This window comes from Cebus imitator, unplaced genomic scaffold, assembly GCF_001604975.1.
Source record: "Cebus imitator isolate Cc_AM_T3 unplaced genomic scaffold, Cebus_imitator-1.0 Scaffold38, whole genome shotgun sequence".
In the NCBI taxonomy this organism is placed as follows: Eukaryota; Metazoa; Chordata; class Mammalia; order Primates; family Cebidae; genus Cebus; species Cebus imitator.
In genome coordinates, this window is record NW_016107353.1 from 7,892,491 (window position 1) to 7,917,183 (window position 24,693).

The window sequence follows — 24,693 nt, forward strand, 5'->3', positions numbered from 1 at the left end:
CCAGGCTGGTCTTGAACTCCTGACCTCAAGTGATACACCCACCTTGGCCTCCCAAAGTGCTGATATTACAGGCATGAGCCACCACATCCAGCTTATTTGTGCAATAAACATTTCTGTTGCTCGGAGCAAGGAGGCAGTTAGCAACAGAAAGGGAGTGTTGTAGAGAAAAGTCTAGCTCTTTTGGTCCTGTAGTGACACGTAATTATGCCTTATTAAACCTGGTAGGGAAGTTTTAGCTTGTGGGAAGTAGTAAGTCAATGCACCATGAAATGTACCTCATGATTTTTCTTAAATACAGATATTTGTGTCATTTTATAATGCACATGGTTTGAGGAGGAAAAGGAGGTCTTTGAATTGACCTTGAAATGTGATTGCCTGGAGCTGAGAGGTGATTGGGTGTCAGCAGTATTTTTTTGATTGCCTTGGGGGTTGTTGGTTCTGGCCTCCTCTTGGTTCCCTTCCAGTCTAGCTGCTATCTCTCCACTCCCTGGGATGGGGCTCCATACCCAATGCTGCTTGGAGGCCCAAGGTGCAGTCCTGGCCTTCAGGGGACCTGAGCTTGGGGTAGGTTATTCTCAAGGGCCTGTAGACCATATGCACCGTTGCTTATTTAGAAACTGGAGACATTTGGCTGTGTGAAGATTATCTGCTGTCAACACTGCTTTTGAGGCCATTATCAGGTTCAGATAGAAGACTTCCTTCTCTCCAAGAGTTTAAGCAGGTTGCGCACAGTGGCTTACACCTGTAATTCCAGTACTTTGGGAGGCTGAGGTAGGAGGATCACTTTAGGCCAGGAGTTCAAGACCAGCCTGGGCAACATGGTAAAATTCATCTCTACAAAAAAATAGAAAAATCAGCCAGGTGTGGTGGTGTATGCCTGTAGTCCCAGCTACTGGTGAGGCTGAGGCAGGAGGATCACTTGAGCCCAGGAGATCAGGGCTACTGTGAGGTAGGATCATATCATTGCATTCCAGCCTGGGCAATAGAGTGACACCCTGTGTCATAAAGAAAAGAGTTTGGGTGCCAGGAAAGACCTCCTGTCCATTGGTCTAGAGTGATTTTGCTGCCTCTACATGCCTTAACCTTGGTGCGAACTCCTCTAGCCTCTAGTGACTAATGGATACTATGTGTCTTAGTCTATTCAGACTGCTATAACAAAATACCATAAACTAGATGGCCTCTAAGCATCGGAAATTTATTTCTCACAGTTTTAGAGGCTGGGAAGTCCAAGATCAAGGCACTGGCAGACTTGATGTCCAGTAAGGGCCTGCTTCCTGGTTCACAGGATGGTACCTATCACTGTGTGCTTTTGTGGTGGAAGGGGTCTAGCTCTTGGGCATATTTTATAAAGGCACTGTTCCCAACCATGAAGAATGCCCTCATGACCCAATCACTTCCTAAAGACCCCATCTCCTAGTACTTCCTTGGGAGTTAGGATTTCAATATATGAATTATTGGGGTGATGTAAACATTCAGTTTATAGCATTCTGCCCATGCCCCTGAAAATTAATGTCCTCCTTACATGCAAAATACACTCATTCCATCCTAATAGCCCCAATAGTATTAACTTGTTTCAGCACCAATCCAAGTGTCTGAAATCCAAAGTCTCATTTAAATATCATCTAAATCAGATGTGTGTGATACTCAAAGTATGATCCTTCCTTTCCTTAGGCAAATTCCCCTTCAGCAGTGAGCCTGTGAAATCAAGCTTTGTGTACCCAAATACAGTGGTAAGACAGGCATAGGATGGACCCTTCAATTCCAAAAGGTAGAAATAGGAAAGAAGAAAGGAGTAAAAGGTCCTGAGGAAGTCCAAAACCTTAAGGCTCAGGAAGCATCATTATTGGCTCATTATTCCAGGCCCACTAGGGTGGAGGTCTCACCTTCCAGACACACTGAGGTGCCTTCTGGACATAAAGTAGGGCAGGGGGTGGGGATGGTGGCTCTGCCCTCATGGTGGCTTTGTACCTCCTGCAGATCACCCAGGCCAGAATCTTGAGCTGGTGGCTCTACTGGTCTGGGAGCATGAGAGCAGTGCCATCCCCATGGCTCTGCTGGGCCCTGCCTCTGTGCATGTCTTTGTCTGGGCCCCATGGCTCTCTAGGCATTGTTAGACATCTGGGTGGAGGCAGCCATACACCCTGACAGCTTTGCTGGTTGTGGTGCCAGCTACACTGCACTGGGGCCCACAGGAGCCACCTTCAGGCAGCCAAGGAGTGTGGCGATGGGGAGTGGGGAGCAGAGCCCACAGTGTGAGCTGGAACCAGGGCAGTGACAGCCCCACCTTTGCATTTGCAATTGCTCTGTTCCCTAGGCCCTTGCAGTCTGGCCTGTGATAGGGGTAGCAGAGAGGGCCAAAATATTCACAATATTTTAATGTTACACTACTTTTTCTCCGACTGAAAAGAACCAATCTTAATTGTAAAATGTAACTAAAATCTCACCATCCAAGATGATCACTGTTGACATTTGCTGTGTATCTTTCCAGTCTTTCATTATTTTATATACATTGAACCAAAATACTTATCATGACTGAATTCCCTTTGGGATTACTCTTCCTTGGTCATGGACAGGAGGTCCTGGCTTCTGTTTAAACAGCTGACTAACCTCATCAGGTGGTGGTTTGGCCACATGCTCAATGTTCTTTCCTGAACAGACTTTCTCATTCTTTACAATTTGGAAAGGCTGAGAGTTTTCCAAATCTTTAAGTTCTGCTTCCCCTTTGATTAACAATTTTTATCTTTAAATCACTTTTCTCCTTTGCTGTTTTACTATAAACAGTCAAGAGGAGCCAAGCTGTACCTTCAACATTTTGCTTAGAAATGGCTTTAGCTAAATATCCAATTTCATTACTCACAAGTTCTGCCTTCCACAAAACACTAGGATATGAACACAATTCAGCCAAGTTCTTTGCTGGTTCATAACAGGATTGCCTTTCCTTCAGTTTTCAATACCATGTTCCTCTTGTCTAAGAAATTTTCAGATTGGCCTTTAGCATGCATATTGCCACCAACACTGTTCACTACTGCTTAAGTATTCTCTAAGAGTATTGAGGCTTTCTCTACAGCTCTTCTCCTTTCCTTCTGAGCCCTCACAAAAATCACCCTTAAAGATCCACTTACAGCAATGTAGACTTCTTAAAGCATGTGCCTCAAAACTCTTCCAGCCTCTCTCCATTCTCACTTCCAAACTGCTTCCGTATTTTTGGGTCTTGGTTACAGCAGCACTCCCATCTTGGTACTGATTTTCTGCCATAGTCCATTTGGGCTGCTGTAACAAAATACTATAAACTGGTTGGCTTATAAGCAACATACATGTATTGCTCACAGTTCTGGATACTGGGAATTCCACGATCACTGTGCTGGCAGATTTAGTGTAGGGTGAGGATCCGCTTCCTGGTTCATAGAATGGCACCTTCTCACTGTCTTCACATGGTGGGAGGAACTAGCTAACTCTCTGAGGTTTCCTTGATAAGAGTGCTAATCCTAATCATGAAGACTCTGCTCTCATGACCTAATCGGTTCTCAAAGGCCCCACCTTCTAGTACCATCTCCTTGGGGATTAGAATTTCAACATAAGAATTTTAGGGGAGCATAAACATGCAGACCATAGCAGTGTGTTTGTAATCATTTCTTCATTCACTAATGGTTATTAGGTCAAAATGAATTTGCTTTGGAGAGCTGGAAAAGGTTTGCAAATGAACAAAGAAGAACTCGGTACATAGCTTAAAAAAAAAAAAATCTAAGCATGAAGGGAGAAGGTAAGGAGAAATAAAAATTGGTCTAGCATAAAACTTGGAGAAGAATACTCACTCATAGAGGATCCTTGGCTTTGTGGCAGAGATTATGATGCCAGGCATCTGGAGAAGCAGGATGAAGAAATAGAAGGGCCTTGAGTGTATGTGCCTCACTAGCAGAGGGGACCCAAATAGTCACAATATTGTAAGGTCACATTACTTTTTCTCTGATTTAAGAAAGAAACAATTTGGCTGGGTGCAGTGGCTCACACTTGTAATCCCAGCACTTTGGGAGGCTGAGGTGGGTGGATCACTGGAAGTCAGGAGTTTGAGACCAGCTGGGCCAACATGGAGAAACCCTGCCTCTACTAAAAACACAAAAATTAGCTGGGTGTGGTGGTACATGCCTGTAATCCCAGCTACTTGGGAGGCTGAGGCACGGGAATCGCTTGAAAATGGTAAGCAGAGGATGGGGTGAGCTGAGATTGCGCCACTGTATTCCAGCCTGGGCAACAGAGTAAAACTGTCTCAAAAGACAAAAAATAGAAAAAAAAAACAATTTTAATTGTCAAATAATTAAACTCTCATCATCCAAAGATTACCACTGTTGACATTTGGTGTGTCTTTTCAGCCTTCATTGTTTTATGCACATTGAACAAAAATAGTTTTCATGACTATATTGAAGTACATTCATGCATTTAATCAACACCCTAATATTGGACATTTTGGTTATTTCCTTTTACTATCTTGTCTATTAAATAACACAAACGTGAATAATCTGGCAGGTAGGTGTTCCTGTACTGAGGATTTAGTGATTGGCTTGTAACAGATCCACTACCGTAGACTTTATAGGGTCTCTCAGAGCGTGCATGCTTGAGGTAAGGATTCAAGTGAAAACCATCCTCAGTTTATGCCCAGAACGGGGTCTGCCTGCACATCTGTAATCGCAGTTAGGTGTGATCAGTACAAGTCTGCAAATACCCCAGGATACCTAATCTTCCTTCTTGGAGAACCCAAGTTCTGCTTCCTCTCAACGCGAACCAGATGAATTCTCCAAAGCAGTTATTACTGTTTCTTAATGCAGTTAGTATGGCTGCATAAAATATCTTCCTGAAGTGTGAACTGAGGGAAACAAGGCAAAAGGGAAATCCTGTCAGTTTTACCAATTTTTTTCTTTTCTTTCTTTTTTTTTTTTTTTTTTTTTTTTTTTTTTTTTTTTTTTTCTTTTTTTTTTTTTTTTTTTTTTTTTTTTGAGACAGAGTTTCCCTGTCACCCAGGGTGGAGTGCAGTGGTACAATCTCCGCTCACTGCAACCTCCGCCTCCTGGATTAAAATGATTCTTCTGTCTCAGCCTCCCGGGTAGCTGGGATTGTAGGTGTGTGCTACCGCACCCAGCTAATTTTTGTATTTTTAGTAGAGACGGGGTTTTACCATGTTGGCCAGGCTGGTCTCGAACTCTTGACCTCAGGTGATCTACCTGCCCCCGCCTCCCAAGGTACTAGGATTACAGGTGGGAGCCACCCAACCTGGCCTAATTTACATTTTGAAAGCTAAACCAACAAGCTTCTCTGGGTATAGTTAACCAAGCAGATGGCAAAAGGGAGAAACTTATTTGTGCAGATGATTGTCATGCCAATAAGCCAGCCAAAATTTCTTAGCCTGGCTTCTTGTTGCAGGAGGACAGTTTGAGCGACTGCAGAATAAAAATAAATTCCCTGGTGTGCAGCTCCCTCTTCCCCTCTGAGGGCAGTGCCTGCCACTCTGCTGGCTGCAGTGGGACCCACTACACCCTGATGTTACAGGAGAGAGAAGCTAAGGAGGTGCCTCATGGAATGGGCCTTTCCTGTTTACATTGTGACATGAGCCCTGATAGTCAAATGCTAGATCGAGCTCTTTACCGGCTGATCGGGCAGATCCAGCTTCGTCATTTAGCATTAGTCTGTCCTCTGTGTTTCAAGGGAGCTTTCAGTCTAATAAAATCTTGGCATTATAAGATCCTGAAAACTTACTGCTCTCTCTTGTTTTTCTGTATTTGTATTTGTTTAGTGGTATAAGGCTGAATGAAATTGAATTCACTTCAAATTTTACAGCATGTTTATGAATTCTAGAATCTGTGTTTTAAATTACTGTGCATCTCTTAAAAAAAAAAAAAAAAAAAAAAAAGCAGTGAGGTGAGACCACAGAACCAGGCTTTAAAAATTTGTGTCTGTGTTGTCCACATGTATTGAGTATGCTCTCAGTAGCTTCTAGCTGTATTTAAGAATGATCAACACATCCTTCCCTTACCTGTGGTGTTTGGCCCTGAGCTGTCTCCTCATGCTGCCCTGTGACTGGTTGAGACACGCCACGTGGGAAGGATGGGAGGACACACGTGGGAGGCGGATAATGATAGATTTTAACTACAAAGTATCTAGTGCTCCTTGTCTTCCAGTCACTGTACTTAGTACTTCATATACTTAATCATATTTAATCATAGCAACAATGATTTTCACTTTACATATGAGGACACCCAGACTCCTAAAGGTTCAGTAACTTGCTCAGGATCATGTGGCTGTGTGGTTTGTGGTAGACTTTGATCTTGATCCTCTCTGACTCTAAAGTCCATTTTTTAAAGAAGAAAATTGCATTTAAAACAACATCAAAAAGAAAATAATTAGTAATAACTGTTATCAAAGAGGTGCAAGATTTGTGCATGGAACGTGACACACATTGCTGAAAGAAATTTAAAGAAGACCTGACAAACAGAAAAACAGCCTGAGTTTATGGAGTGACAGACTCAACATTGTTTTCATGACAAAACTACTCAAAAGTGATAAATAAATCACTTTTTTTTGGTTTTGTTTTTTAGAGGGAGTCTCGCTCTGTTGCCCAGGCTGGAGTGCAGTGGCCTGATCTTTGGCTCACTGCAACTTCCGCCTCCCAGGTTCAAGCAATTCTCCTGCCTCAGCCTCCCAAGTAGCTGGGACTACAGGCATGTGCCACCATGCCCAGCCAGTTTTTGTATTTTTAGTAGAGACGGGGTTTCACCATGTTGGCCAGGCTGGTTTCCAACTCCTGACATTGGTGATCCACCCACTTTGGCCTCCCAAAGTGCTGGGATTACAGGTGCGAGCTACCATGCCCCACCTTATTTTACATTTTCTAAAGTCTGTATTCTTAAATACTATGCTTTACTACCTACTAAGCAAGAGACTTGTTCCACATACTGTCTGCCATGTTTCAAAAACAACTTAGGGTGGAATGACACGCCCACACTCATTTTCCCTTGCTATCAGCCTCTGTCTTTCTCTCCCTTTTCTACCAGTCCTGTGCCTCTTTTTGTCTGGGCCCTACTTTTACCAGCCTCAGACATGAGTAGGTGATGGAGGAAGATGGGCAGGGTGGCACCCGTAGCCCAAAGAAACTCCAGATTCCCAGTGGGGAGAATACACCCAGTCCTGCCCTCCCACTTGGGTTTTTCCAGGCTGATTCTTGAGTGGAACGATGACTCCACTGAACCTGTCTTTGGTTCTTGGCACTAGGCTAGTTTGTTGACCCCCCGCTCCCCATTCTTATTTTGAGACAGTGTTCATGCTCAGATATGATTCTTCCACCCAAGAACATTGAGCGTTCCCAAGATAAACGAAACCAACCCTGTCAGCTGATACCACAATAACATTTGCGGGAAGTTTATGAAAAATCTTATCTAGGGGACTGTTTCAGAAATCAAGGCACCATCTAATGACCTCTTTTGTGTCCGCTTTAGATGCAGCAGCAGGAGCGTGAGTCCCTGAAGGCCAGCCTGTGTGTTCTGTCCCTGGGGCTGGGCCGCCTTCTGTTCTGGTGGTGGCTGGCCGAGCTCATGGCTCACCTGATGTACATGCACGCCATCTACAGCAGCATCCCTCTCCTGGAGACTGTCTCTTGCTGGACCTTAGGTAATTGTGGGAATCACCAACAGTGGAACAAGCCCAAACAGCATGAGTGGAGCTGAAGTGGGGGGAAGCAGGGCTGCAGCTGCCTTGAGCAGATCCTCTTTACTGTTTTTTAACCTACTCCTCTTGTGGCCAAGATTACGCATGTGAGAAGTGGCTGACAGGAAGTGAGGGCTGTGCTTGTGGTCTGGGAACCAAGGGCAGTAGCATTCTCCTCTGTAACGGGACTCTGCTGAGCTTAGCTGGGTCGCATCTTCACAGTGTGGCCAGCGTTGTGTTTAGCAGGAGAGGGCAGGAGCTGCTGGGGGCAGCTTTGAGTTCATTCTAAGAGGGAATGCTCCAATATTGAGTTGTTCCACAGTCTTCCTTGTTCTTTGTGCATAAGGTATAAAAGAATCTGAGGCTGGGCCCGGTGGCTCACACCTGTAATCCCAGCACTTTTGGAGGCTGAAGTGAGTGGATCATTTGAGGTCAGGAGTTTGAGACTAGCTTGCCAAGATGGTGAAATCATGTCTCTACTAAAAATTCAAAACATAGTGGGTGTGGTGGTGGGTGCCTGTAATCCCAGCTACTGGAGAGGCTGAGGCAGGAGAATCATTTGAATCTGGGAGGAAGAGGTTGCAGTGAGCCAAGATCATGGCACCATATTCCAGTCTCGGTGACAAAGCGTGACACTGTCTCAAAAACAGAATATGAGTTTTAGGATCACACAGCTGTAAGTTTGAGTTTCAGCCTCACCAATGACTGGGTGGGTAACCTTGGCAGTTTACTTAACCTCTGAGTTCCAGCACCTTCATCAGTAAAATAGGGAGACTTAGCTTTGTGGATCTATCTTGAGGATGATACTAAGCACCGCACATTGAGGGTGTACCTCGTTAAGTTTCTAGCAGATAGCATAAATGGCATGTGTCTATTTCCCTCTGTAGATCTCATTTTCTTATCTATCCTTTCCAGTGTGTCTGCCAAGGTGGTGGCATGGAAATCTTACTTCCTCAGCTGGGCTGGTCTCCAGCATAGGATTTGTCCATGGAGAAACCACTGTTATTTATTCCTCTGGCCAAAACAGCAGAGCCCACGTGCCTTTCTGAATAAAATATCTTCACTTCCTTCTTTCTTGTTTCGAGGACTCCTGCAGTGGCTGAATTCTGCCTGTGCTTTGACCTCCAGCCTGTAGCTCCAATAACTGTGTGATTCTCCAGGCAGATCAAACTGTTCCCTGCTGAGGGCAAGAGTACAAGCCCGACTTGCTCCTTATCTGTTTGATGTTTTATAGATCTTCAATCTTGATTGTTCTTGGTATCACATATGCTTAATCTGAACATTTCCAGGGAAGAAACATTTTAGGACTGAAAAAACGCTAAGCTATTTTAATGAGTCTCTTTAAAATAGCTTAGCATTTAAGTCACTTTCTTCCAAACAATTTTTTTAATAGTTTGGGGTTGCTAATATTATAAGGTTTTATTGATACAATTAGACAAATGGAATAGGATTAAATGATAGCTTATACTAAGTCAGATCCCAGTGGCACAGGATGCAAACTTATAGGCTGTTTCAGCTTGAGGGTTTTTAAACTAAAAGTAATGGAAGACACAACTCAAAATGGGGCTTAAACAATAGGAAAAGTTATTCCATATAACAGTGATACCTAAGATCAGCACTAGGGCTGGTAAATTATGTGACTCCGATGCCACCAACGTACCTTTTGTGTGTCTACCATTCAGCTTAAGAACTAACCAGAATCGTAGAAGCCCTTAGTTTGTATTCCTCATCCCGTCAGCCTCTGTCACTTTCAAGATAACCTGAATATTGTATTTATTCTTTTCTTCTTTTTCATTGTACTTTTACCACAGTTAAATCCTTAAAGTTGCTTATTCTGACACCTCTTCATATGAATAGATTCACACTTGGTATGTTCTTCTGTGACTTGATTTTCTTGTTTAACATTATGTTTTTGGGAAGCATTCATGTTAATACATGTAACTAGGTACCACTCTTTTTCACCTCTGTATAGCATTCCAGTGTATCCATACACAAGAAGTTATTTGTCCATTCTACATCTAGGAGGACATTTGAGTTTTTTTTACAGGGTTTTGCTATTCCACATAATGCCATTTCTGTGTCTGTTAGAGCTCATGTGTAAGAGTTTCCCCATAGGGCAGTAACTTTGAAACTCTTTGGCACGTTACCCACAGTAAGAAATGCATTTTGCATTATAAGTGTGTGGATGAGTGTGTGTGTGTGTGTGTGTGTGTGTGTAAACTCTCACAAAGCAATACTTTACCTTGAACCACCTGCAATGTATACTGGTATTTTCCGTTCCATATTGTTCTATTTTAAAATACTGATTAGAAATCAGTGAATTGGGTGAGTCACTGTCTAGAGTTTGTCAAGCATTACTAAAATATATATCTAGAAATAAATATTGTGGGTAGCATATATGTTCAGATTTACAAGATAAATTATTTTTTAAATTGGCTAAGCCAATTTATGCTCGTCTCGGCAGTGCATGAGAGTTTCCTTTGCTTAAAATTCTTACCAACACTTGATACTACTCAAGGCAATTTATAGCTTTAATACAATTCCTATCAAAATACCAGTGTCATTCTTCACAGAAATAAAAAAAAATTGTAAAATTTGTGTGGAACCACAAAAGATTCTGAATAGCCGAAGCAATCCTGAGCAAAAAAAACAAAGCTGGAATCAGAACACTGCCAGAACTCAAAATACACTACAAAGCTGTAGTAACCAAAACAGCATGGTACTGGCATAAAAGCAGACATGTAGATCAATATAAAATAATAGATAACTCAGAAGTTAATTCATATATCTTTTAATTTTGAAAATCTGGTGGATGTGAATTTTATCTAATGGTTTTAATTTGCCTTTCTTTGATTGCTAATAAATTTGATTATCTTTTCATACGTTTAAAGGACTTTGGGGTATTGTTTCTTATTTATTTATTTTTGAGACACTCCCACTCTGTTGCCCAGGCTGGAGTGCAGTGAGGCAGTCTTGGCTCACTACAACCTCTGCCTCCTGAGTTGAAGCAATTCTTGTGCCTCAGCCTCCCAAGTAGCTGGGATTACAAGCATGCACTACCATGCCCAGCTAAGTTTTGTATTTTTAGTAGATATGGTGTTTCACCATGTTGGCCAGGCTGGTCTTGAACTTCTGACCTCAAGTGATCCACCTGCCTCAGCCTCCCAAAGTGCTGGGATTACAGCTATGAGCCACCGTGCCTGACCTGGTATATCATTTCTAATGAAATAACTGTTGATAACTTTTGACCATTTTTCTAATGGGATTTCTGTCTTTTTCTTAAGGAATCATAAAATTTATTCTATATTATCATTTTGAAAAGTTATACATGCAGTTAGATGCAAATACTGATATCTTTTGCTTTGTGGTTTGACTTCTAATGTTTTTATGTTGTCTTTTGATGAACAGACTTTAATGTAGTTGCATTTATACATTTTTATCATTTTTACTTTTTTGGGTCTTTAAAAAATAATTATCTCCCCCAAGATCATAAAAATATTCTCCTCTGTTTTCTCCTAAAGCTTTTAGAGTTAATAAAATCTTTGGTTATTATGTACATTTGCATCATAGACAATGATAAAATAGAAACCATCTAAAAATTTTTTAAAATTGACTAATAATTGTACATACTCATGGGGTACATAGTGATGTTTTGCTACATACAATGTATGGTGATCAGATCAGGGTAATTAGCATATCCATCATCACAAACATTTATCATTTCTTTGTGTTGGGAACATTCGGTATTTTTCTTCTAGGTATTTGAAACTATGTAATTAATTATTGTTAACTCTTGTCATCCTACAGTGCATAGAACACTAGAACTCACTCCTTCTACCTAGTGTTATTTTGTATCTTTTAACAAATATCCTCCATCCCTCCCTTTCCAGCTTCTAGTGTTTTCTCTTGTGTTTTTCACTTCTATATGAACACTTGTTAGCTTTCACCTATGAGTGAGAACATGTGGTATTAACTTTCTGTTCTTAGCTTATTAACTTAACAGAATGTTCTTTAGTTCCGTCTTTGTTGCCTCAAATGACAAAACTTCATTCTTTTTTATGGCACCATGGTATTCCATGGTGTATAAATACCACATTCTTTTTTTGTTTTTGTTTTTTGAGAGGGAGTCTTGCTCTTTCACCCAAGCTGGAGTGCAGTGGCACAATCTCAGTTCACTGCCGCCTCCATCTCCTGGTTTCAAGCAATTCTCCTGCCTCAGCCTCCTGAGTAGGTGGGATTGCAGGTGCCCACCACCAAACCCGGCTAATTTTTGTGTTTTTTTGTAAAGATGGAGTTTTACCATGTTGGCCAGGCTGGTCTCAAACTGCTGACCTCAAGTGACTCACCCACCTCGGCCTCCCAAAGTGCTGTGATTACAGGCATGAGCCACTGTGCCTGGCCTTAAATACCACATTTCCTTTATCCATTTATCTGTTATTGAACACCTAGGTTGATTACATATCTTGGCTATTGTGAATAGTGCTACAGTGAACATGGGGTACAGATGTCTCTTCACTATAATGATCTCCTTTTTGTTGTATACATTTACAGTAGGTAGGATTGCTGGATTGTATGGTAGTTGCATTTATGTTTTTTTGAGGGATTTCCATACTGTTCCCCATAGTGGCTATACTAGTTTGCATCCCCACCAACAATGTGTAAGAGTTTTCACTTTTCTCTGCATCCTCTATTTTTTTTTTTTTTTTTTCTTTTTTGATAATAGTCATCCTAACTGGGGTGAGATGATATCTCATTGCGGTTTTGATTTGCATTTCTCTGATTAGTGATGTTGAGTTTTTTTTTTTTCATATATTTATTGACCATTTCTCTTGAGAAAATGTCTGTTCAGATCATTAGCCCATTTTTAAATCAGATTGTTTTGTTTGCTATTGAGATGTCTGAGTTCCTTGTATATTTTGGATATTAATTACCTGTTGGATAAGTAGTTTGCGGATATGTTCTCCTATTCTATAGATTATCTTTTCACTCTATTGTTTCCTTTGCTTTGCAGAAGCTTTTTAGTTTGATATATCCTATTTGTTTGTTTTTGCTTTTGTTGGCTGTGTTTTAGACGTCTTATTTGTAAAATATTTCCCTGACCAATATGCTGATGGATTCTCCCAGTGGTTTCTTCTAGTATTTTTATTGCTTCAGGTACTACACATAGACGTTTGATCCATTTTGAGGGTGAGAGGTGGGGGTCTGGTTCTATTCTTCTGCATATGAATATCTAGTTTTCTCAGTACCATTTGTTGAACAGACTGTCCTTTCCTTAATAAGTGTTCTTGGCATCTTTGTCAAAAATCATTTGGCTGAAGATATGTGGATTAATTTCTGGTTCTCTTTTCCTTTATTGATCTACTTGCCTGTTTTTATGCCAGTACCATACTGTTTTGGTTACTATAATTTTGTAGTATATTTTGAGGTCTGGTGGTGTTCTGATTCCAGCTTTGTTCTTTTTGCTCAGGATTGCATTGGCTGTTCAGGATTTTTTGTGGTTCCACACAAATTGTAGGGTTTTCTTCCCTATGTCTGTGAAGAATGTCACTGGTATTTTGATAGGGATTGTATTAATCCTGTAAGTTGCTTTGAGTAGTATTGTTATTGTAACAGTTCTTTCAATCCATGAGCATGAGATGTTTTTCTGTTTGTTTGTATCCTCTTCAATGTTTGTATTCCTTTTGTCAGTGTTTTGCAGTTTTCCTTGTGAAGATCTTCACCTCCTTGGTTAACTTTACCCCTAGATAATTGACTTTTTTGTAGCTATTGGAAATGAGATTGCCTTCTTGATTTCTTAAGTTTGTTCACTGTTTGGGTATATAAATGATAATGATTTTTGAATAATTTTGTACCCTGCAACTTTACTGATGTTATCAATTCAAAAAAAATTATTTTGGTAGAGTCTTTAGGTTTTTCTTTTCTTTTTTTAAACTCTTTAAGTTCAGGGGTACATGTGCAGGTTTATTAAGTAGGTAAACATGGGCCATGGGTTTTTTTGTGTACAGATTATTTCATCACCCAGGTAGTTAGCTAAGTACCCACTAGTTATTTTTCCTGATCTTCTCCCTCCTCCTACGTTCCACCTACTGATAGGCTTCAGTGTGTGTTGATACCTAGCTCCTCTGTGCCTCCAGCTCCAACTATGTCCCTGCAAAACACATGATATTTTTTTATGGCTGCATAGTATTCCATGGTGTATATATACCCCATTTTCTTTATCCAGGCTATCATTGATACAAACAAATGGAAAATTTGAGCAGTGGGCTGTAGTTATCCTTGTAGCTATCTTTCACTTCCCTAGTTAGCTGTATTGCTAGGTATTTTATTTTACTTTATTTTTTTGTGGCAGTTGTGAATGGGAATTTGTTGCTGATTTGGCTCCCGGCTTGACTGCTGGTGTATAGGTAGGCTACTGATTTTTGCACATTGATTTGTATCCTGAGACTTTGCTGAAGTTGTTTATCAGCTTATGAAGCTTTTGGGATGAGACTATGGTGTTTTCTCAATATGTATCATGTCATCTACAAAAAACGATAGTTTGACTTCTCTCGTCATGTTTGGATGCCCTTTGTTTCTCTTGCCTTATTGCCCTGGCCAGAACTTCAAATACTATGTTGTGTAGGAGCGGTGAGAGGAGGGCATCCTTATCTTGTACGAGTTTTTAAGGGGAGTGCTTCCAGCTTTCACCCATTCAGTATGATGCTGGGTGTGGGTTTGTCCTAGATGGTTCTTATTTTGAAGTGTGTTCCTTTAATACCTAGTTTAACCATGAATGGATGTTGAATTTTATTGAAAGCTTTTTCTGCATCTATTGAGAGAATCATGTGGTTTTTGTCTTTAGTTCTGTTTTTGTGATGAATTACGTTTATTGATTTGCATATGCTGAGTCAACCTTGCATCCCAGGGATAAAGCCTATTTGATTGTGATGGATAAACTTTTTGGTGTGGTGATGCATTTGGTTTGCCTGTATGTTGTTGAGGAGTTTTGCCTTGATACGTACTCACAAGGATTTCACAAGGATATTGGCCTGAAGTTTGTTGTTGTTGTTGTTGTTGTTGTTGTCGTTGTATCTCTGCCAGGTTTGGTATGACATGATGCTGGCCTCATAAAATGAGTTAGGTAGGAATCTTTTCTCAATTTTTTGGAATAGTTTCAGTAGGAACGGTACCAGCTCTTTTTTGCACATCTGGTAGAATTCAGCTGTGAATCCGTCTGGTCCTGGGCTTGTTTGTTATTGGTAAGCTATTTATTACTGTCTCAATTTCCAGGCTGCTTTTGGTCTGTTCAGGGATTCAGCTTTTTCCTGATTAAGTCTTGGTAGGATGTATGTGTCCAGGAGTTGATAAATTTCTTCTAGATTTTCTAGTTTATGACATAGTTGTATTCTCTGATTGTTTGTACTTCTGTGGGGTCAGTGGTACTATCCCCCTTGTTTCTGATTGTGTTCATTTGAATCTTGTTGGTTTAAAGTCTGTTTTGTCAGAAACTAGGATTACAGTCCTTGCTTTTTTCTGTATTCCATTTCCTTCCATTCACAATTTTAAAATGGAAGCATTGTGTTACCATCTATCCAGAGATCACTACTGATACACTCTCAATACTTGTTCTTCCATATTGTTTTTTCTCTATAGTTTTTTATATTTTTTATTTTTTATTTTTTATTTTTTTTTTGGGACAGAGTTTCGCTCTTGTTACCCAGGCTGGAGTGCAATGGCACCATCTCGGCTCACCGCAACCTCCGCCTCCTGGGTTCAGGCAATTCTCCTGCCTCAGCCTCCTGAGTCGCTGGGATTACAGGCACGCGCCACCATGCCCAGCTAATTTTTTGTATTTTTAGTAGAGACGGGGTTTCACCGTGTTGACCAGGATGGTGTCGATCTCTTGACCTCGTGATCCACCCGCCTTGGCCTCCCAAAGTGCTGGGATTACAGGCTTGAGCCACCGCGCCTGGCCTTCTATAGTTTTTTAATACACACATTTATATTTTTCCCCAATGAGCTTATACTGTATATTTGTGTATAACATTTTGTTATCTAAGATTTATTTTAGTTAATAATCTCTATCCTTTCACATTGCTAAATTTTCATTCTTATTTGATGCCCAGACAATAATCAAATTTTACTAAAGTCCTTTGTACCTGCTTTGGCCAAGCTGGTATCCAATCTAGGACTACATTGGATCTAGTAGTTTTGTCTCTTAAGACTGTCTTATTTAGCACTATCCCTTTTTTTTTATATCAGCTTGTTGGAGGGACCAGGCCAGTTGTCTTACAGAATGTTCTATAACCTGGCTTCTCATAATGTCATTTAGCATATTCCTTTATCCCTTCTGTTTCTTATAAACTGAAAGTTATATCAAAAAGCTTCATGGGCCAGGTGTGGTGGCTCATGCCTATAATCCCAGCACTTTGGGAGACTAAGGCTGGTGAATGGCTTAAGTTCAGGAGTTTGAGACCAGCCTGGGCAGCATGGCAAAAGCCCATCTCTACAGAAAATACAAAAATTAGCTGGGGTGGTAGTGTGCGCCAGTAGTTCCAGCTACTCAGGAGGCAAGGTGGGAGAATCACTTAAGCCCAGGAGGTCAGGGCTGTGGTGAGCTGTGATCATGCCACTGCACTCCAGCAGCCTGGGCAACAGAGTGAGATTCTGTCCCCCATACCCCCAAAAAGAAAAAGCTTCATAAAGAGATTATTTTTAGCTACAATACCTATGAAGTCATAGGTGATATGGCATACTTAAACTTTTCCCCAATTGTTAAATTTTAAATACCTAGAATATTAAGGAATTATATAAAAACACAATGGATCCAAGATGTAGATCCAACAATTGTTAACTTTTTGCTCCGAAGTAGTATTCTCCTAGCTAACCACAATTACATATTACGCTTGAAAATAATACTTTTCTAATATCGTCTAACACCTAGTCTATCTTCACATTTTTCTAATTGTTTTCAAATATATTTTAAAGCTATTTTGTCAACCCAGAATCAGTCACTTGCATCATTTGGTTTCATGTCTATTAGTCTACTTCAATCTAGAAGAGTTCAACTATGTTTTAAAATGATGACTTTTTGAGGAGTCCAGACCTATTGTCTTATAGAATGTTCCACACACTGGATTTATTTGATTTTTAAAATTTGCATTATTCTTAAATTTGTTCTTGTATCCCTTCTGTTTCTGTAAACTGAAAGTTAGATCTAGATCCTTTAGAGTCTTGAATTTAATAAATTTTTTTTGCAAAAGTAACTTCATATAGAATGCCATATGCTTCATATTGTATCTGTAGGATGTGTATAATGTCAGGTGGTCCCCTCTGTTTTCATTGCTAAGTTAAATCACTTGTATATGGTGATGGTGCCTGGTCTCTCCCTTCAAAAGGTACATGTATCCCTTTGCAATTAGCAAGCAGCATGTGAGGTGTTAATCCAGTGCTGTCTGAATACCTTGTTCCCCCAATAACCTGGAATCGTGTTAACGAATAGTTTTAACATTTTTTGATTAACTTTGCCTGAATCAGTTTTTTGAGTGGGAGTTTGAAATGCTGATTTTCCAAATCTATCATTATGCCTGCATTTGATAACTGGTATTCTTCTGTAAAGAAGATTTTCCCATCATAAACTGGAGCTGAATACAGTTTCTCCTGAAAAGACAGGGCAAATGTGTAATTGTTCCTCTTTAAATATCATTTCATAGAATAAGGAGTTCAGTGAAATATTCTCCTTCAATAGTAGTGTCAAATAATTTTATGTTTTACAATTCAATGTAGTAATTTTCCTTTGGGATGCTAAAATTGTCCCAAATGTGGTCAAGCTGGCTTCTATGTTCTCTGGACAAGCCTTTATTTGCCTCTGAGCGTTTCCTCAGTTTCTGGAAGTGCAAGACACCCCAATGCTCACCTTTTATTTTCCTTGGCCCTTTATTGGAATCAGCCAAATCTTCAAAGGAGGCTTTGTTCCTTTTAGTGGAGAAATTATATTTAGGAGCCAAGGTCTGAGTGTGTTTGTTACTACAGGTGTGTTATTATTTGGAGGCCTGAAAATTTCCAGTGAGCAGACCTGGGCAATATGTTTTTATAAAAACATGAGTTTTATAAAATGTGGGTTCATATTGCGATTTTAAATTCAGATTTAACATTACTATTTTTTCTTAGCAACTTTGATTTCATACTTGTGCCTTTTCTCTTTATTAAGGAAGATCATAATTACTAATTACTTGAGTATCTTATTTGTGGTGACACTATGAGTAGTTTAAAAATAACAATATTCAACATTTTGACTAAAAATCACTGAATGACATTTAAGAAGTCATTTCTGTTTTTTTGCTCTTAGAATAGATGTATACTGAGTGTGCTATATTCAAAAGCCATTAGAAGTAATTCCTTTTAATGTGTGTTCTTATTACAGATTTGCTATTTGGTTAAGTTGATCTTCTAGTTTTGAATTTGCTTTTTGTCTTTTTGATTTATTGGTCATATTTTTTTTTATTTTTATAAGTTCACTGATGCTTTTTTGTATTTGTGAGGCCTTAGTTTCTTTTCCTTGCATATACTTTGAAGTTTACTTCTTATGTTTTCAAACATGATAAACATATTTATCTTATATTCTATAGCTGGTAATTCTACATCTACAATCTTTGTTAGTCTGATTATCCATTTTACTTCTGTCAGTTCTCATCCATATTTTGGAATGTTTGTGAGTGCATGTTAATTGCTGTTTTGTCCTTGGGAATTCTTTGGTGTCTGTGTTTGGAATACATTCATCCAGAGGATATTTATGTTTATTTCTGCCAGGTGCTTGGAGTTATTACCAATGTGGTGCCACTTAAATTTCTGGCTTGGGTTTTGAGGGGACACACAGCCAAAGGAAATTTGGGGCTTTAGAAATCTGGATTTATGTGGGCTCTCACTCTGACCTCCTCCATGTATGGCCTCCAAGGACTGCCACTTGTCCCCACATGTGGCTCATGGACACCAAAGCCTAGGTCCTTGCAGTCTGGCAGCTGCTACCAGTTTCAAGACGAGCACTACCGCTCACCCGTTTTTCTGCTCTTGATTCATATATATCTTTTTGCTCTCCAAGGACTTTCCAAACAGCTCAGGTATATATTTTTAAAAGATGCTTTTACATATTTCATTTAGCATTTCTTAGGTGTTCTCCATTGGCATGATTTTCTAGATGGGACAGTCTGTTATCTTGCCAGAAATGGACATTCCACTAGGACTCTTTTTAAGAAGGAAGAAATCTCCTAGGAAGCACCTCCAGCAGCTTCCCCTGGTACCTTATGCTATAACTACACCATCTGGGTTATAGGCCCATATTATAATCATCCCATGACTAGTTATAACCAGGAATTTCTTCCAGGTTACTATGGGGAAGGTTAGACACTGAAATGAAATTACCTTTCCAATGGTAAGGATTGGGGGAGAGAGTTGTTTGGGAGGCAGCCAGTACTTTTTATTAAAACAGCTACTTCTGGACACAAAGTAGCAGTGTGGTGTTTCAAATTGGAAAATTTGGAAAGTAGTATAATAGGCAGACAAAAAAATAAAAGATTTAAATTTTATAATTGTTTTACTCCACTCTTAAAACAATTAATTTGAGGCTTATTAGTTGTAGAGTGACCAAATATCCCGTTTTGCAGTCGTATTCTGTATCTGTTGTCCTGACATAATTATTAATAGTTCCTTTCATTCTCAAAAGTGTCACTCAAAAGTGAGCATCTATGGATTTTGGGATCTGTAGGGGTTCTGGGAACCAGTTCCCCAGGGATACAGAAGACAATTCTATAGTTAGATGGGACTGGAGCTCAGGAGGGGGACTGGTGATGGAGACAGGTGTACGTGGGAACTATTGCACACAGGTGATCATGAAGGCCACAGAGTGAAAAGATTTCCTTGAAAAATGTGTAGAACGAGAATAAAGGAGGGCCAAGGATAGAACTTCAGGGAATGCCAAAATTTAAGAGGTGGTCTGAAAAAGATGTGTCAGTAACGAATGAGAAGGAACATTAATAAACACAGGAGGAAGCCAGTGGTTTTGTGAAGGTTGCAAGAAGAAAGCTCACTTTATCAGAGATTAAGAAGTGGCCGAGAAAGAGGGGATTTAAGAGTCTTTCATTTTGGCAAATGGGAGGTCATGGTTGATGTTGTTCATTTTTGGGGGCTAAAGACCAGGGTTACAGAATAAATCAAAGGTGAAGAAATAGAGGCAGAAGCTAATATGCTACTTTGGTTGTGTTAAATGATGATGCCTAGCACGTTGTTTCCCTGCCATGTCGTCTCAGATGGCCTTGCTATCACGTAGCCCAGTAGGTCCTGACTGCAACTCCTTTTCTTTCTGGTGGACCTGCCATTCCCCAGGCCACCTCTCAGGGTCTCATCGCTACAGGTTGCCGTGGCGTGGAGTATGGCATGGCAAACACCCCCTTTCTTTTCAGCAAATGGGCTTCTTCAGCTTCAGGGTGTGGGGGCTAATCCTTACTGGGATGTTCAGAAGGATAAAATAAGCATAAGGGAGTTACAAAGTTTACAGAAAGCACGCGGGCTTTGGGCCCTGGTTGCAGCCTCTGATTTCCCACTGAACTAATAAAGAGATACTTTTAAAAATTCTGTCACTTTTATTCTCTCAGTGGTACGGCTCTCCTTCCACAAGGGACCTTTTGTCCATGCAGAAGTTGCAGTTAAGTGTGAGGCAGCAGCTCAGGCAGAGTAAAAGATGCCTCTTTGTCTTACATGCAAAAAGATACACAACAGATTGTTCATCTCTAAGGATCTCAGGACTGGGTAACATTCTACCCTGTCCAGGAATGACGCCCTCTGAACACCCCAAAATGAGGGAGAGCTGCTTTAGAAGCGCCTATGCCACCGCCTCTGGGGTCTTTCTCTTGCAACACTTACAGCACAGGTGCTTACTGAGTAATTGATGAGCAGGTTCAGGTGAAGTACAATTTCACAGGGACTCTGCCTGGCAAATGACATCAGTTTGGAGTTAGTGTGAGTAGCCAGATATCCAGATGAGTGCTTGATGCAAGATTTTGCATAAGGCAGCAAAGGTAAATCGCGCATCTTACATTATTATTCCAAAAAGGGACTGCTGCAAAGTTAACAGAAATAGAGAATATAAATAGAGGTTGTTTAGTGTGGGATTTGATTTGATGCGGTTAATCAAAGGATGGAGATACTCACAAACTCCATGGAAGGTGTTCCATCCTCTCCTGGTGGGGATGGAGAAGAACAGTGGTGGCTGCCTGTCTGTCAGGGCTCCAGTGCTACTCACTGTGACTGAGAGGACATTGGGAGCTCCATGGCAACAGGGAGACATTTGTTTTTCTTTCATTTTCCCTAATCCTCTCCTGGAGATATCAAAGTTAAAAATTTCTTGCCATTTGTTTTTCTCTGTTTTCAGGGTGATGTTGATGATGATTATTAATTTTAACCTTCTCCAATTTCTAGTGAGGCTTAAAGCTGCTGTAATCAGCCTCTCAGGCGGAGGCCAGGCTTCAGGAACACCTGCTCCCCGAGCCCTGTGGGTTGTGGATGTTGTCCACCTCAGTGTTAGGCCAGCCTACATGGGGTTACCTCCGCCCTCGCTGTGGCGGGCCCAGTGCCTGCATTAGAGGTATCTTACTGGAAGGATAGAACTTTAGAGAACACTAATATTTGACAGGCAAACAGAAAAAGAGGGCCATCAGTGAATCAGAAGGAATATTACATAATGAGGAAGGAAACAAGTGTCTTGTGAAGGCTTAAAAAAGGAGGTGCACGATTCATCAGAAGTTGAAGAGAAGCTAAGTCAGAGGGGGCTGAAGAGAGTCTGTTTCAGTATTAGCAAATAAGAGTCACAGTTGACGTTGGTCGTGGTTGCCACTGTTCATTTTGGGGAAGTTTATACCAGGGTTGAAGAATAATCAGAAGTGAGAAAATAGATGTAGTTTTGGGGAAACTTGAAGTGTTTCTGCTTTCAGCAACTAAAAGCAATCGGAAACTAGTGGAAAATGTGACAGCAATTACAGCTTTCTGAAGGTCAATGGGAGGCTGAATTCTTTTAATATGCAGGAATATTAAGGAAGAGGATACTGAGCAACTCCTTTCCATGCCTGCTGTGTTCAAATGAGGTTTAAGTTTAAGCAAGGAAATGTTATTAGATACTGTCCTCAAGTGGTATACCACAGACTGAACACTTTCAGGAGACACACACCATCTCTTACACAGCTGAAAACACACACACACCTCTTTCCCCAAGTAGCTATTCAAGCCTAGGCTCTTGGGGCCAGGGGTTCGAGGTTGGGGAAGTGTCTGCATCTCCTGAAATTTGGTTATAATGTTAATATTCTGTAACTGTGGGTTCAGTTGTAGAGTTAGCTACCATGAACACACTTTATATTAAATAGAAGGGGGAGGGATGGGAATGAAGAAAAATATTAGTTAAAATTTACATGTAAATGCATTACACAACAAATAAGAAAATACAGGTAATGCTTTAGAGCTAATTTTTACGTTTTTCATTTAAAAAACGTTTTAACTTTTAAAATTAATATATAATGCACATATTTTTGGGGTACATGTGATAATTTGATACATTGATATAATCAGAGTAATTGGGATCTCCATTACCTTAAATATTTACATTTTTAAATGCTAGGAACATTTGAATTATTTTCTCACTGTTTTGAAATGGTCAATCAATCCATGTTAACTATAGTTACCCTAGTGACCTATTGAACACCAGGTCTTCTCTCTTCTAAGTGTATATGTATACCCAGTTATCAACCTCTCTTCATCCTCCCGTCCTGCTGACCCTTCCCAGCCTCTGGTAAACAATCTACTCTGTCTTCATGAGATTCACTTTTATAGCTCTGATATGTGAGTGAGAACGTGTAGTATTTTTTTGTGCTTGGCTTATTTCACTTAACATAATGACCTCCAGTTCCATTCATGTTTCTATAAATGACAGAATTTCATTCTTTTTTATGGCTGAATAATATTGCACTGTATATATATACCAGTTTTTAAAAATGCATTCATTAATGGACATTTAGGTCGATTTCATATTTTGGTTATTTTGAATGGTGCTGCAATAAACATGGGGAGGACAGATATTGCTTTGATATGTTGATTTCCTTTCTGTGGTGTGTGTACCCAGTAGTGGAATTGCTAGATCACATGGTGGCTCTGTTTTTGTTTTTTGGGGGAAGTTTTTACACTGTTTTTCTTGTGGCTGTAGTAATTTGCATTCCCACCAACAGTGTATGAGGTTTCCCCTTTCTCCATATCTTCACCAGCATCTGTTATTCTTTGATAAAAGCCATCCTAACCGGGGCGAGATGATATCTCATTGTGGTTTTGATTTGCATTTCTCTGATTAGTTATGTTGAGCATTTTTTCATATTTGTTGGCCATTTATGTCATTCTTTTGAGAAATGTCTGTTAGGTCTTTTGCCCATTTTTAAATTGGATTCTTTGTTGTTTCTGCTATTGTTTGAGCTCCTTACATATCCTGGTTGTTAATCATTTGTCAGATGGATAGTCTGTAAATATTTTCTCCCATTCTGTGGGATCTTTCTTCACTTTGTTGTTTCTTTGGCTGTGCAGAACCTCTTTAGCTTGATGTGATCCATTTCTCTATTTTTGCTTTTGTTGCCTGTGCTTTTGAGACATCCCCTAAAATCTTTGCCTAGACTAATGTCCTGGAGTATTTTCCCAATGTTTTCTTCTAGCAGTTTCATAGTTTCAGGTCTTCAATATAAGTCTTTAGTGTGATTTGAGTTACTTTTTGTATATGGCGAGAAATAGAGGTCTAATTTGGTTCTCCTGCATGTGGTTATCCAGTTTACCCAGCACCGTTCATTGAAGAGTGCCCTTTTCCTATTGTATGTTCTTGGCACCTTTGTTGAAAATGAGCTCACTGTGGATGCATGGATTTACATCTGGGTTCTCTAATCGATCGCATTGATCTGTGAGTCTTTTTTATGCCAGTACCACACTGATTTGGTTACATAGCTTTGTAGTATATTTTGAAGTCAGGTAGTATGATGCCTCCAGCTTCATTCTTTTTGCTCAGGATGGCTTTGGCTATTCGGGGTCTTTTGTAGTTCCATACGGATTTTACATTGTTTTTTTCTATTTCTGTGAAGAATGTCATCAATATTTTGATGGGAATAGAGCAATTTCTGTTGCTGATCAGGGGATTTGTGACTTTCCCCTTCATCCTGTGTTCTTTTTGCCTTCAATTAGTACTTCTGCTGTTTGGGTTTAACTCTGGTGTGATCCAAATTTCGATTCCTCACAGGTCTAAACCCTTGTAAATCCTGCTGTTGTCTTCCATTAACTAACCAGTAGACATGGCAAAGCTAGGTGATGCCACACAAAATCCCCTAAGTTTCACTTACACTCACCTTGCCTTCATTGTGTAGGAGTAACTCAATTTCCCTTTGACCATAAGGGTTAATCCTCCAAGCTTGTACTATAACCCCTCTTTCACTTATTCTCCTGGTTCCCTGAGGAACCCCAAATGGCTGGGTAATAGCAGGTTCTGATTTGATAGAATCATTGTTTTGTCCCCTGGTGGAAGCACTTCTTTGCTGTGTGGTAAGACCACTAACCAAGCACATCATAGAGTTGCAGGGATGAAAAGAAGGTATTTTAGGTTGGGTTAAGAGGTATAATAGAGGTGTCACTTCCTCTTCCACTCTTTGAATACTGACTCTACATATTTAGGTTACGGGTAAAGCATCGTATTGAGTTTGCTGGCTAAGAGCACATGCTGCATCCTGTGGGATAGAATCTCAACATCACATGATGATGTGGTGCTATAGGAGAACCTTTGATAGACTGTTCTGTAAGGTTAACCACTTCTGAGTGATGGGATAAGACCAATGAATCCCATAGCCCATCATCTGACTTCATTTGCTACAAAGTGAGGTAATTAGACAAAAGTGATGTTATGTCTGATAACATGACAGTGACTAAAATACATTCATGGATGATGGAACTGGCAGAGGCATTGAT

The 24,693-nt window shown here is 40.2% G+C and overlaps 1 protein-coding gene across 9 annotated transcripts in view; it reads left to right on the forward strand.

The window, feature by feature from the left end:
* HHAT (hedgehog acyltransferase) overlaps nucleotides 1-24,693 on the forward strand; it is a 354,783-nt gene that overhangs the window by 88,457 nt on the left and 241,633 nt on the right. For all 9 annotated transcript variants that reach the window (XR_005199664.1, XR_005199669.1, XR_005199665.1 and 6 more), the window contains one exon: nucleotides 7,482-7,653. Coding sequence is in view for 1 of the 9 variants with exons in the window: in XM_017525581.2 (XP_017381070.1) it covers nucleotides 7,482-7,653 (172 nt within the window). In the remaining 8 variants the exon portion in view is untranslated. The remainder of the gene's footprint in view (nucleotides 1-7,481; nucleotides 7,654-24,693) is intronic.